The sequence below is a fragment of the Osmerus mordax genome, chromosome 4 (genome assembly GCF_038355195.1).
Source record: "Osmerus mordax isolate fOsmMor3 chromosome 4, fOsmMor3.pri, whole genome shotgun sequence".
NCBI classification, from domain to species: Eukaryota; Metazoa; Chordata; class Actinopteri; order Osmeriformes; family Osmeridae; genus Osmerus; species Osmerus mordax.
In genome coordinates, this window is record NC_090053.1 from 19,994,717 (window position 1) to 20,008,330 (window position 13,614).

Below are 13,614 nucleotides of genomic sequence, written 5' to 3' on the forward strand. Positions count from 1 at the left end.
CTCCCACCAGTCCCAGGGATGAGGGGGTGTTTCTGGCAGCAGCAGCTGTAGCAGGCTGGTTCCTGTGCTGGAGCATCATTAACGAGGGCTGGAAACAATGCTGTCCTTGTTGTGGTTCCTGCTGATACAGGAACTGGCTGGATGGAGCCTTGAGGCCACAAAAAGAGTTGACAGAGTGGCCAGGGTTAGACCAGGCCAGGCCAGGCCAGGCCAGGGCAGATCAGGCCAGGGCAGGGCAGGGCAGGGCAGGGCAGGGCAGATCAGCACAGTGACTTGCTGGAGCCAAGTCAGTCTGTGACCAGGGAGCATAGGGGTTCAGATAAACCACACTGGGCCGACTTGGTGGGGCTGAACGGTCCAGTCAGGCATGCTGGTCAAAGTTAAAAGATAAAAGAAAGAGTTTTAAACTCTCAGGGACTAGACCTCTGTCCTGATGCTACTGTAGCTTGACCAGTTTGGTGCTACAGTGTAAACCAGGGCTCCCCAAACTACGCCCGGCGGGCTGAACACGGCCCGCCCACGCATTCGGACCGGCCCTCTGAATAATGCCAGAGACATTTTTTTTTAAACATGTATAAAATAAAATAAATAAAAAATCAGTTCACACTGATTTATAAGCATAAGTAAGTAATTGTTTTGATTTCAATAGCAATTCATATGAAAAAAGGTCATTACGATAGTAATAATGCTCTTTTAATAGGCTATATATCCCTTGATATGGATGTATGGTGCATAACAAAATTATAAATTAATCTAGCATAATAAATACATTTTAAATCATAATAAAATCTCCACAATAATAATGGTAGTCACTCGATCCGGCCCATGTAATTTTCTGTTCCAGACCGCACATTAAAGAAAGGAAAAATGATCTGGCCCTTGTTCAAAAAAGTTTGGGGACCCCTGGTGTAAACATCCCAGTCCAGTCTGGGTCCTCCAGCTAGCTGTGGGATTAGCCCTGCTCGTCCTGGAAGAGACCCTCCACGCTTAGAATTAGCCCCCTAACATCATCATCTGTCTGACGGGCTGTCTGTTCCTGTTGGGGTTCAGTACTGACCAAAACTTACAGGATGTAATGTTAAGATCATTCCCAAGTTCATTCTTGTGTGGAGGGAACTCACAACAATAACAGTCGTTCTGCCTGCCTCCTCACAATCCCTTAAACTGTACCTCAACAGATCAGAGAAGGGCTTCACTTTAACGCTCACAGTGTTTTAACAGGTCAGTGAGGTTAAAGATTCTTCCGCATCCCAGCTTGGCTACGCGGACTGGATGGAAGCCAGGAGGCTGTTCTAGAACACGAGATGAGTGTTCTAGAACACAAGATGAGTGTTCCACATCGTTTTGCTTATGCTTAATCCACATCACCTGCGGTGCCACGTACTGTCTGCCATTTGGTTTGTTCATTTCAGTAGCCTCTCCTCTCTGCTGCGAATTACTGAGAGGACGTAAGATATGAAAAGGAAGTCAGGAGGAAGTGATGAACTAAGGGTTCTGATTTGACAAATGAACTCTGCCTTCCGTAAGGGCTTCCTGCTGCATTTCCTAGCACAGCCGTGTGTTTACCAGAACATTCAGGTGCTTCTGTGTTTGGTGTCACGTCGGTGTTGTGGTGACCTTGCAGGGGTCGTTTTCTGGTGACCTTGCGGGGGTCATGTTGTGGTGACCTTGCGGGGGTCGTGTTCTGTTCTCCCGGAGGTTAGTCTGAGTGGTTGTTTTTCATTAAGTAAACGGACTTGGTAGTTCCTCTATTGATACACACTTACTGTTTTCACAGACAGGAACATTCTAACTGCCAGTGGATATGTGTGTGTCTGTGTGTGTGTGTGTGTGTGTGTGTGTGTGTGTGTGTGTGTGTGTGTGTGTGTGTGTGTGTGTGTGTGTGTGTGTGTATGTGTGTGTGTGTGTGTGTGTGTGTGTGTGTGTGTATGTGTGTGTGTGTGTGTGTGTGTGTGTCTGTGTGTGTGTGTGTGTGTGTGTGTGTGTCTGTGTGTGTGTGTGTGTGTGTGTGTGTGTGTGTGTGTGTGTGTGTGTGTGTGTGTGTGTGTGTGTGTGTGTGTGTGTGTCTGTGTGTGTGTGTGTGTGTGTGTGTGTGTGTGTGTGTGTGTGTGTGTGTGTGTCTTTGAGAAATGAGTAGTGAGGTAAGGTTGGAAAAAAAAACAGTACATGAACACACAGGGCAGGACCATAGCAGCCAGTACATGAACACACAGGGCAGGACCATAGCAGCCCAAGGCTGGGTACTGCAGCTTGTGTGAGCAGGTGATCAAGCAGGGCAGGTGGGTCACACAGGGAAACAGCTGGATAAACTGCAGGATATGCTACTATCTGGTGGCTGTGTGTGTGTGTGTGTGTGTGTGTGTGTGTAGTAGTGTATTCTGTGTCGAATGTTGTACTGTCTACGGTATTTTCACCTTGTTAATGTAGGAAGGAAGAGGTGTGTGTGTGTGTGTGTGTGTGTGGGTATAGAAGTAGGGCAGCAGGGTCTCTCTGGGGGCCGGTGCTTTACCCTTCCTCCTCCTCCCCCCTCCCCCCTCTTCTTTCACTCCTCCCCTGCCTCTCCCCCCTCTTTCTGCCCCTACACACTCACACTTCCTTTACACATGCTCAGTGCAGCCTCTTCCCCACAAGACGGGAAGTTTGTGCATCTACGTTTATTTTTATCTCTCGCAGATGCACACGGCTTCTCAGTTGTCTCTCTCTCTCTCTCTCTCTCTCTCTCTCTCTCTCTCTGTCTCTCTCTGTCTCTCTCTCTCTCTCTCTGTCTCTCTCACCGCTACCGACGCCCCCCTGCTCTTCATCTTTCTTTCTCCCCCTCCTCTCCGTCTAGCCTCACCCTTCCACCGACCGGCAAGTCTCTCTGACTTCCCCCTCTCCTTCCTCTCTCCCCCCAGCCTATCAGACGGCAGGAAGGAGGGCCTTCACCCGCCGCACAAACAGATCAGCAAGTCAGCCAACAGCAGCCCTGCTCACCGCCTCCACCCCCCTCCCCAGCACCGGCAGAACCAGCCCAAGGCACAGGAGCAGCCGGCACCGGACCCGGGCACGCCAAGCGATGCCGCCAAGCCAGCCGCTAACGGGGTGGTAGCCCGGATGGAGGTGGGGGAGGACGGGGAGGCTGGCGGAGCGAAGAGGCTGACCCAGGCCGTCATGGTGAATGGAGACATGAGGGACGGGGTTACGGAGAAGGGAGGAGACACCCCCCTCACGCACACAGACGAGACGGGTCCAGACCCCCCCTCTGGGGAGGGGGAAGGGGAGACCGTGGGGAAAACGCCACCTGAGCAGGCTGTGGACGAGGGGAAGCCGGAACAGAAGGTAACCCTAGCGGCAGGTTGACCTGCTAAGCTTTTAGAATGTTGTTGTGTTTTCTGTTTGTGGCGTTGCTGTCTGAGTGGATGCGTGAATAGCTGACTGACTGATTAGATGGCTGATTGACAGACCAATTGAGTTATGACTCATTGGCTGACCGACTGACTAGCTAGCTGGCTGATTGACTGACTGGCAGACTTCCTATCAGAAATATGTGTGTTAGCGTGTTTGCTAAGAGGAAGACTCCTGACATAAGCGACCTGACGTGGTCTGAGTTAGCCTTGCCTGGCTTCAGGTCTTACTCACCCTAGCACCCCCGTGCCATGTGTATCTAGACCCTCCATGTGACATGCCCCAGGCCCAGATCTGCTAGCTCTTCATGCCTCTTCAGTCAGTAGCCCTAAACAGTGCTGCAGCCTAGTGTGTGTGTGTGTCTGTGTGTGTGTGTGTGTGTGTGTGTGTGTGTGTGTGTAGGGGGTTATTTTCAGTAAAGGTCTGAACAGATGTCAAAAGCTCTCAACAGCTGAGTTCATTCTACACTGACCCTCTCTAGAGAGTGGTTTGGCTAGCTGGCAGTCCATCTGCCTGCCTGCCTGCCTGCCTGCCTGCCTGCCTGCTTGCCTGTCTGGCTGTCTGGCTCCATGTCTGTCTGCTTGTGATTATATACAAATATCTCTATAGACGTTTTTGTGAAGGGGACCCCTATAACTTCTGATTGTAGAGGGACTGGTTAGCTTTGTCTAAGACTGCTGTACATTTGTTTCAATCTCAAATGTCACCACTTATTTACAACAGACTTACTTCAAACAAATGTTTTAGGTATTGCAGAAGCAGTCTGTGAGTGATTCCATAACTGTGTTCACAGCAAACTGAATGTCCAGTGGGTTTGTTAGTGTCTGTCAGTTCAACAGTAGTTGGTATTTGGTCGAAAGTGTGATATTTTCAGTTTGCTTCGTGTGAATTCAGGCTAGGGAGTTGAGAGTGGTGTCAGTTAAAACATCAAATAGAGTTGAGGTCAAGTTATGTGTTACAGTAATACAGTCATATGTGTGATAGTGTGACGTCCTTACATTAACCCTTAAACTGTTGAATGGCTTAACTGACTGGAGATATAAGATCAACTGGAGGTGTACAGGTGGTGAGAGTGTATGTGCGTGCGTGTGTGCGCGTGTGTGTGCGTAGGTGAGACTTGCAGACACATGCGTCAGCACAGCCTCCGTCTTGGTTCACTGGTGTCATTTCCCCTCTTCCACCCTTTCATTTCCTGTCCTGAGAGCCCACTCCTACCACACACACACACACACACACACATACAGTAGATACACACACACTCTCTACACTACACACTGTACTCCCTGACTCTACAGTATGTCTGTTTCTTGTGCGTTATGGTGCTTTTCCACTGCATGGTACCTGCTCCACTTCACCTACCTGTTTTGGTTTTCCACTGCGCAAATCTGGTACCTAGTAGGCATAGACTTAATACAAAGTAGACCAAGCATCACAGCGAGGATCAAGGTGTGGCGGCTGGCTAGTAAGGCTACTTGGTTCCAAGCAAACTGAAGCGATACAAGTATGTAAAAACACTGCAGATTACAAAGGAAGTTACTGATTGGTCAGAGAGAATCGCCACAGGAACACACAGCGCAAACGCGCCATTTATAAATAGCTGAACATCCAGGGCTCTCAAGTCTCACCCATTCGCCGTGAGACTCACGCATTTCAACCATTTCTCACGCTCTCACACAACACCAAATTGTATTTATCACGCTGAGATGTAAGGTATAGCTTGTCCCGCTATATACAATGTATGGACGAGGCGCAGGTATACGGAGGAACGTTTTCTGCGGAATCGAAAGCTGTCTCGAGTTAAAAGCCACCTACCAGCCAATCAGAAACATTACCAGCACCCATTTTAACGCATTTAAAGACTGGAGACCTGACCTTCAGACAGGCAGGCCAGCCTCTCGCCTAGCCCAGCTATAGAAGAACCCCCCCTGGAGACAGTTACCCATCTGGTGGACTGGCCAACTCCCCCCTATTGACCTGGATGTCAGACTTGGACTTCAATGCATAATCCACTATTCATAATGAAAGAGATATTTCAATGAGCACCACGGGCTATTTTGGGTAGAGAGTGTGCATTCGTTCATGTATATTTCATTCCTCACACGATTCCATTTTTTGCACCCATGGAACTGAAAACACCCTTTCTCCTCTCCTTCTCCCTCTCTCCTCTATCCCCTCCTTCTCCTCCCTCTCTCCTCTATCCCCTACTTCTCCTCCCTCTCTCCTCTATCCCCCCCTTCTCCTCCCTCTCCTTCTCTCCTCCAGGAGACTAACGAACAGAAGCTGTACAAGATTGCCAGCGAGCTGCTGCAGACTGAGAAGGCCTATGTGACCAGGCTCAACCTGCTGGACCAGGCGAGTGAACCACTCCACAGGCTAGAGTCCATGTACAGGGCAGAGGGGGGATTTGAACCTGTGACCCTGGCATCAATGGGCTGGAGGGTGGGAACTCCCGACAGCCAACATTTATTGTGTTGGTTTGGTGCGATGTGCCTGTCGGTGTTTGTCGGGGCAGTGTGAAAACGACAGTTATATTTCCAAACATTCTAAACCCAACCGCCAACAGGAGAATGTTTGGTGTTTGTTGGACAATGTTGAGGCAGCGTGAACTGGCCTTTACAGTTCGTATGACACATTTGTGGTTGGTACTGTAGGAGAAGTAGGATGTTTGGTGTTTGTTATACATCGTTGAAGCGGTGTGATCTGGCAGTGATGATGTCATCGTGCCCTGCAGGTGTTCTGCGCCAGGCTGACGGAGGAGGCTAAGAAAGGGACGTTTCCAGAGGACGTGGTGAAGAACATCTTCTCCAACATCAGCTCCATCAACGAGTTCCACAGCCAGTTCCTGCTGCCTGACCTGGAGAAGCGCATGGGCGAGTGGTGAGTGGTGCAGCCACACCCAGAGACACCACCCAGGACAGGGAGTACTGAACTCTGACTGGCACAGCCATCACATCACTTCCTGTGAGACGTGACATTCTGTAACCCGGCACAACCTTAAAGTCTTTCAATCCCTCCCTCCCTCCTCTCCTTCCTCCTCAGGTCGACCACGCCTCGTATCGGGGACATCCTGCTGAAGCGCACTCCCTTCCTGAAGATGTATGCAGAGTACGTGAAGAACTTTGAGAAGGCCATGGAGCTGCTGAAGCAGTGGACAGAGCGCTCGCTTCCCTTCAAGGCCATCATACTTGAAATCCAGGTGAGCTAGACGGCTAGGCTAGGCTAGGTTAGCTGGGCTATGATGTGCTAGGCTAGGTTAGTTGGGCTATGATGTGTTAGGCTAGGCTAGGCTAGGTTAGGCTATGCTAGGCAAGGTTAGGTTAAGTTAGGTTAGGCTATGCTATAGCCTACTATGCTAGGCCAGGCTAGGCCAGGCCAGACTAGTCCAAGAAAAGCAAAGGAAAGCTGCCTTAAACGCTAGGAAAGGTAAGTTAAGAACTTGATCCAAGTCCTCGAGGTACGCACGGCAAGTGCACAAGTACGGGGGACTGTGTATCTTGACAGTGAGATGCCGAACTAACAAAACTTAAATCAAAAGGCCTGCTCCCCTGACTTCCTGTGTCTGACTCTTGTGTTTGTGTGTCAGGGCCAGGAGGTGTGCGGCAACCTCACTCTGCAGCACCACATGCTGGAGCCGGTGCAGAGGGTTCCCCGCTACGAGATGCTGCTGAAGGACTACCTGAAGAAGCTGCCTCAGGACGACCACGACCGCAGAGACGTGGAGAGTGAGTCACCACGCGCTAACACAGGCGCTAACACAGGCGCTAACATACATGTTAACACATGCGCTAACACAGGCGCTAACATACATGTTAACACAGGCGCTAACACAGGCGCTAACATACATGTTAACAAAGGCGCTAACACAGGCGCTAACATAGATGTTAACACACATGCTAACACAGGCGCTAACATACATGTTAACAAAGGCGCTAACACAGGCGCTAACATAGATGTTAACACACATGCTAACACAGGCGCTACCATACATGTTAACACATGCGCTAACTCACACGCTAACACATACATTTCTGGGGAGTCAGGTGGCTGAGCGGTTAGGGAGCAGTTAGGGAGTCGGGCTAGTAATCTGAAGGTTACCGGTTCGATTCCCGGCTCTGCCAAATGACGTTGTGTCCTTGGGCAAGGCACTTCACCCTACTTGCCTCGGGGGGAATGTCCCTGTACTTACTGTAAGTCGCTCTGGATAAGAGCGTCTGCTAAATGACTAAATGTAAATTTCTTAATGCAAAATCCAAAATTAATTTCTTTGTTTTTATCCTCTCCCTCAGAATCACTGGAGATCATTTCCATGGCAGCAACTCACTCCAACAGTGCCATTCGTAAATCGGTGAGGCAAACAATGTAACCTTTACTATCCAGGCAGTTTTCTTCACGTCCACAAGAATGGTCATGGCTTGTGGCTTGGCTCTGCTCTCTAAATCGAGCGTGTGTCTCGCAGGAGAACCTGAAGAAGCTTCTTGAGATCTACGAGATGCTGGGGGAGGAGGAGGACATAGTCAACCCCTCCAACGAGTTCATCAAGCAGGGACACGTCCTGAAGCTGTCAGCCAAGAACACCTCCGCCATGGAGAGGTACCTCTTCCTGGTGAGACTCACACACACACACACACACACAGGGTCAGTAAAACGAGCATCTACACAGCACAGTCTGACAGCGTAGCTAACCAGATACTTCTCTCCATGGGTCACCTCCTCAGTTCAACAACAGCCTGCTGTACTGCGTGCCCAAGTTCAGCCTGGGGGGAACACGCTACACGGTCCGGACACGCATTGGCCTGGAGGGCATGAAGGTGCTGGAAACCACCAACGAAGACTACCCACACACCTTCCAGGTGTCCGGCAAGGAGAGGACTCTGGAGATGCAGGCCAGGCACGGACTTCGCTCCCTCCCTCACCCTCCCTCCTCTCATCACCCTCCTCCCCTCCTCCATGTCTTTCTCCCTCTCTCCTCCACCTTTCCTTTCAGTCTCGTGTTTCCTTCATTGCTCTCCCCGGCACTCCCTTCCACCCCGTCCCTCCCTCTCTTCCTCCCCCCTAGCCCTCCCTTCCTCCCTGACCCCATCCCTCCCTCCCACCCTCCCCTTCCTTCCTTCCCTCCCATCCTCCCATTCTCCCCATCCCTGCACTGTCATCCGCACACTCAGAATGTGCACTGATATTTTATTCGGTGTGTTTAGGTTTCAGATTGTCTGTGCAATACTTGCCTTCCCACCGTCCGTCTGTCAGCATCTGTTCTGTTCTTCACCTGCTTCCAGTCTCAAAATAACCTGGGGCTGCACCAACACATAACCGCCTGCCACGATATCTGTGCCCCCCCTAACTGCCAGCCCTGTGGGTGACTCAGATCAATGTGACCTAGCTAGTGCTGTTAGCCATAGTTTCACTTTACAGACCATAGCGCGAATGTTGATAACAGTTACACAAGCAAACTCTGAAATAACTCACTGAGGTCTTTTTTAAACAGACAATGTTCTTTATGTTTCAGCTCAGAGCAAGACAAAGCAAGCTGGATCAAGGTACTTTAATCAGTAAAATTACTTTTACTTCATGATTTTTTTATATCGTGGCCTACTGTACTGTAGTTGAGGCTTGTTGACATGGTGTGTGTGTGTGTGCACCAGGCGTTCCAAGAGACCATAGATATCTTCCAGCAGAAGAACGAGTCGTTTAAGATGGCCGCTAAAGAGGTGGAGGAGGTGTCGGTGAGTCAGGAGCTGTCCTACTGTCTAACAGGTCTCTTCTACAACAGAGTTACCTTGCAGTGGACAGGCTGTGGTTGAGTTTGTAAATGTAAATGAGAATGCCACCTATTGATTCTGTGTATGTGTGTCTGTGTGTGTGTCTGTGTGTGCGTATGTCTCTCTGTCTGTGTGTATGTGTCTGTGTGTGTGCGTATGTGTCTCTGTCTGTCTGTGTGTATGTGTCTGTGTGTGTGTGTCTGTGTGTGCGTATGTTTCTCTGTCTGTCTGTGTGTATGTGTCTGTGTGTCTGTGTGTGTGTGTGCGTATGTGTCTCTGTCTGTCTGTGTGTATATGTCTGTCTGTGTGTGTGTGTGCGTATGTGTCTCTGTCTGTCTCTCTGTCTGTCTGTGTCTGTGTCTGTGTGTGCGTATGTGTCTCTGTCTGTCTGTGTATGTGTGTGTGTGTGTGTAGACGGCAGAGCTGGGGAAGCGAGCCCCTCGCTGGATCCGGGATAACGAGGTCACCATGTGTCAGAAGTGTAAGGAGTTCTTCAACGCTCTGACACGACGGAGACACCACTGCCGAGCGTGTGGATGCGTGAGTCATGCTCTCTCTCTCACTCTCTCTCACCCCTCTCTCACTCTCTCTAACTCTCTCTCACTCTCTCTCCCCCTCTCTCACCCCTCTCTCCCCCTCTCCCATCTCTCTCTCACCCCTCTCTCCCCCTCTCTCACTCTCTCTCACCCCGCCCTCCCCTCTCTCATCTCTCTCTCACCCACCCCGCCCTCCCCTCTCTCATCTCTCTCTCACCCCGCCATCCCCTCTCTCATCTCTCTCTCACCCCGCCCTCCCCTCTCTCATCTCTCTCTCACCCCACCCTCCCCTCTCTCATCTCTCTCTCACCCCGCCCTCCCCTCTCTCATCTCTCTCTCACCCCGCCCTCCCCTCTCTCATCTCTCTCTCACCCCGCCCTCCCCTCTCTCATCTCTCTCTCACCCCACTCTCCCCCTCTCTCACTCTCTCTCACCCCGCCCTCCCCTCTCTCATCTCTCTCTCACCCACCCCGCCCTCCCCTTTCTCATCTCTCTCTCACCCCGCCCTCCCCTCTCTCATCTCTCTCTCACCCCGCCCTCCCCTCTCCCATCTCTCTCTCACCCCTCTCTCCCCTCTCTCATCTCTCTCTCACCCCGCCCTCCCCTCTCTCATCTCTCTCTCACCCCGCCCTCCCCTCTCTCATCTCTCTCTCACCCCACTCTCCCCCTCTCTCACTCTCTCTCACCCCGCCCTCCCCTCTCTCATCTCTCTCTCACCCACCCCGCCCTCCCCTTTCTCATCTCTCTCTCACCCCGCCCTCCCCTCTCTCATCTCTCTCTCACCCCGCCCTCCCCTCTCCCATCTCTCTCTCACCCCTCTCTCCCCTCTCTCATCTCTCTCTCACCCCGCCCTCCCCTCTCTCATCTCTCTCTCACCCCGCCCTCCCCTCTCTCATCTCTCTCATCTCTCTCTCACCCCGCCCTCCCCTCTCTCATCTCTCTCTCACCCCTCTCTCATCTCTCTCTCACCCCGCCCTCCCCTCTCTCATCTCTCTCTCACCCCTCTCTCATCTCTCTCTCATCCCGCCCTCCCCTCTCTCATCTCTCTCTCACCCCGCCCTCCCCCTCTCTCAGTGCAGTAGTGTCTCCCAGGCTGTTGACTGGGGTGTGGTGTGGTTCTGTGCTGTCTTCAGGTGGTGTGCTGGAAGTGCTCAGATTACAAGGTGGCCCTGGAGTATGATGGGAACAAGATCAACAAGGTGTGCAAGGACTGCTACCCCATCCTGACAGGAAACTCGGAGAACAACGAAGAGAGGGCTGAGATCAAGAAGAAGGGCATTTTAGAAGTGAGTGGACACACACACACACATCTTGTCTATCTATCCTTGTGGGGACTCAGAATTCAGTCCCATAAAAAAATCCAGTTTTGCCTAACCCTAACCTTGACCCTAACCTTGACCCCCAAACTGCCAGCTGTGTAACCATGACTCCTCGGTCCCCCAGATCGAGGCGGCCCAGTTCTCAGGAAGCAGCATCATGTGTGGGTTCCTGCAGTACTGTGAGAAGAACAAGCCCTGGCAGAAGGTCTGGTGTGTGATCCCCCAGAAGGAGGCACTGGTGCTGTACCTCTACGGAGCCCCGCAGGTCAGAGCACTTCCGGGCTAATGCATGACCACTTCCCGGAAAGGAAGAGAACCTAGAACGGAGGGGGGGTGTTAGGGTTAGGTGTAGCCCCCCCCCCCCCCCCCTGTATCTTGCTTTGGATAAAAGCGTCTGCTAAAGATACATACTTCCTGTGCTGTTTGGTTACTTCCTGTTTAGTAGTCTGTGGGAGACACAAACCCTTAAGGGACATATAGTTCATACTGCTAACCTGTGTGTGTGTGTGTCAACTACACTTAATATTCTTACATATGCTGTAGTACAATGAGAGAAAGCTTAAACAGAGGTTTTCAATATACGTTTTGATCCATTGAATGCCACTGGTGAATAAAAGTACCAATTTCCTTCCATAAGAGCAAATTCTATACATTGTTACGAATCTTTACCCCTCCCCTAGTGTATATACCGACACCACTTCATCAACTCTTACGTACTCTGTAGTGCAAAGACTGAAAGCATGAACATGGTAAGTGACTGTTCCCCCCACCCCTCCAGGATGTGAAGGCCCAGTCCACCATCCCTCTGCTGGGCTACCTTGTGGACGACAGCGCCCGGCCGGCGGACCCGCCCTCCAGCTTCCGTCTCTCCCAGTCCAAGTCCCTCCACAGCTTCGCCGCTGAGAGCGACGACCTCAAACAGCGCTGGCTCAAGGTCATCCGTCTGGCCGTGACGGGGGAGGTGGCTCTGGCCCCCAGCGATCCCCCGGGGTCCCAGGACAGCAGCCAGGAGCTGGGCTCTGACAGCAACTGAGGGGGGTGGGGGGGTCCAGGGAGGCGCAGGAGACGGTGGAGATCTCCGTGCATTTGTGCGCATCGTTTTTTGCACACCCAAGCTCACACTCCCCAAGGTTCCAACTGAGGAATTTGTACACACACATACACACACACTCACGTTGACGTTAAGACAATGTGGAAAATCGTTGCTGGATAAGCTTGTTTTCATTGCCAATCTCCGCCTCCTTTCCTCCCCCCTTGACTGGATTTTTTACCAATCAAAAGCAAGGCCTTTCCTTCACCTGGAATGTATGACAGATTGACAGGTTTTTTGTCCAATCGACGCCAGAGCAGGGGCGGGGCTTCAGCACTGCCTCGTCTGTCCAAGGAGAATCAGTCAGGAGCCTTGAGGAAGTGTCCTCACACATCCTACTGTGTCGGACACACAACACAACAAGAACACTGACCTACAGTTCCAGAGGAATGTCTGACCTCGTCACAAGGGCATCAGGGACATAGCAGTCCTGGACTAGAGTCGCTAGCTGACTACACCCCTGTGAATCGAGATGACTGGCTGCAGGCGATCACCCTCTCCTTGTTCCATGTACCTGCTGTATATAGTCTTAATCCTGAGTTTTTTCTCCTAAAAGGAACTAAATGAATTTATAATGTACAGAGATTCAACGACAGGTTTTAATAGCACACAATGAGACAACCTGTGTTTTCCAGATTCGTTGTCTCATCAGCAAAATATCTCCCTTATGTTCCTGTGGTCAAATCAAGGGTGTTTCCCAAACAAAAGTGACTGGTTCTCAGTTAACCATTATTGTCATTCAGAGCCATACACAACGAACAAAATCTGTCAAACTCATTCAGCCCGTGGGCAGCATAGAGTAAAAATGAAAAGCTCCTTTGCAGACGTCTATTATATTCAGATATTCTGAAATGCTCTATCTATCCCCCCCCCCTCCCCTCCCCTCCAACAGCACAATCAGAGATGACACACAACAACGCAGGAAGAAAATGTAATGTCATACTGTAATGAACTGTATTATTTAAAGTAATTTATATTATGTGCATGATTTTAAAGAAAAGTAGCACAAAGATCTTCTGTCCCTCGCATCAATGTGGTGTCTGTCCTGTCTGCTGAGGCCAGGTTAGGAACACATCCAGAACATTCCGTCTGAGCCCAGGTCAGGAACACATCCAGAACATTCTGTCTCGTCCGCTGAGCCCAGGTCAGGAACACATCCAGAACATTCCGTCTGAGCCCAGGTCAGGAACACATCCAGAACATTCTCCTCACAGATCTTCACCCATGTCATTCTCCTGCTGCAGCAGAGCGTGTCTGTGGTGTTACAGCTAATAAACGGCAGAATCACCAGGGTTCCTTGCGTTGAAAGAGAGTCTGGGGAGCCTGTGTGTGTCTCCTGTGTTAGTGACTGACCCGCAACATCCCAGGTCCTGTCAGACCCAGAATCGTCAGTCTGAACGGTTCCGTAGTGGAAGAAGTGTTCTCATGACGTGATCATAAATACAACAGAGGATGCATGTTTCCCAGGTGGATCTGTTGGTCTTGACTGAGAATCAGAATCTGATCTGGCTCCATCCTCTCCATTATCC

General features: G+C 50.9%; 1 protein-coding gene across 4 annotated transcripts in view; it reads left to right on the forward strand.

The window, feature by feature from the left end:
* The window catches only part of fgd4a (FYVE, RhoGEF and PH domain containing 4a), a 34,397-nt gene extending 21,300 nt beyond the window's left edge, over nt 1-13,097 (forward strand). For all 4 annotated transcript variants that reach the window (XM_067233965.1, XM_067233970.1, XM_067233968.1 and 1 more), the window contains 14 exons: nt 2,895-3,318; nt 5,647-5,736; nt 6,116-6,261; nt 6,424-6,580; nt 6,968-7,106; nt 7,671-7,729; nt 7,841-7,987; nt 8,100-8,272; nt 8,888-8,918; nt 9,024-9,104; nt 9,555-9,680; nt 10,810-10,962; nt 11,120-11,260; nt 11,774-13,097. In XM_067233965.1, the coding sequence (XP_067090066.1) occupies nt 2,895-3,318; nt 5,647-5,736; nt 6,116-6,261; nt 6,424-6,580; nt 6,968-7,106; nt 7,671-7,729; nt 7,841-7,987; nt 8,100-8,272; nt 8,888-8,918; nt 9,024-9,104; nt 9,555-9,680; nt 10,810-10,962; nt 11,120-11,260; nt 11,774-12,028 (2,122 nt within the window). In that variant the 3' untranslated portion in view covers nt 12,029-13,097. The remainder of the gene's footprint in view (nt 1-2,894; nt 3,319-5,646; nt 5,737-6,115; nt 6,262-6,423; nt 6,581-6,967; nt 7,107-7,670; nt 7,730-7,840; nt 7,988-8,099; nt 8,273-8,887; nt 8,919-9,023; nt 9,105-9,554; nt 9,681-10,809; nt 10,963-11,119; nt 11,261-11,773) is intronic.
* Nucleotides 13,098-13,614: the final 517 nt, after the last annotated feature.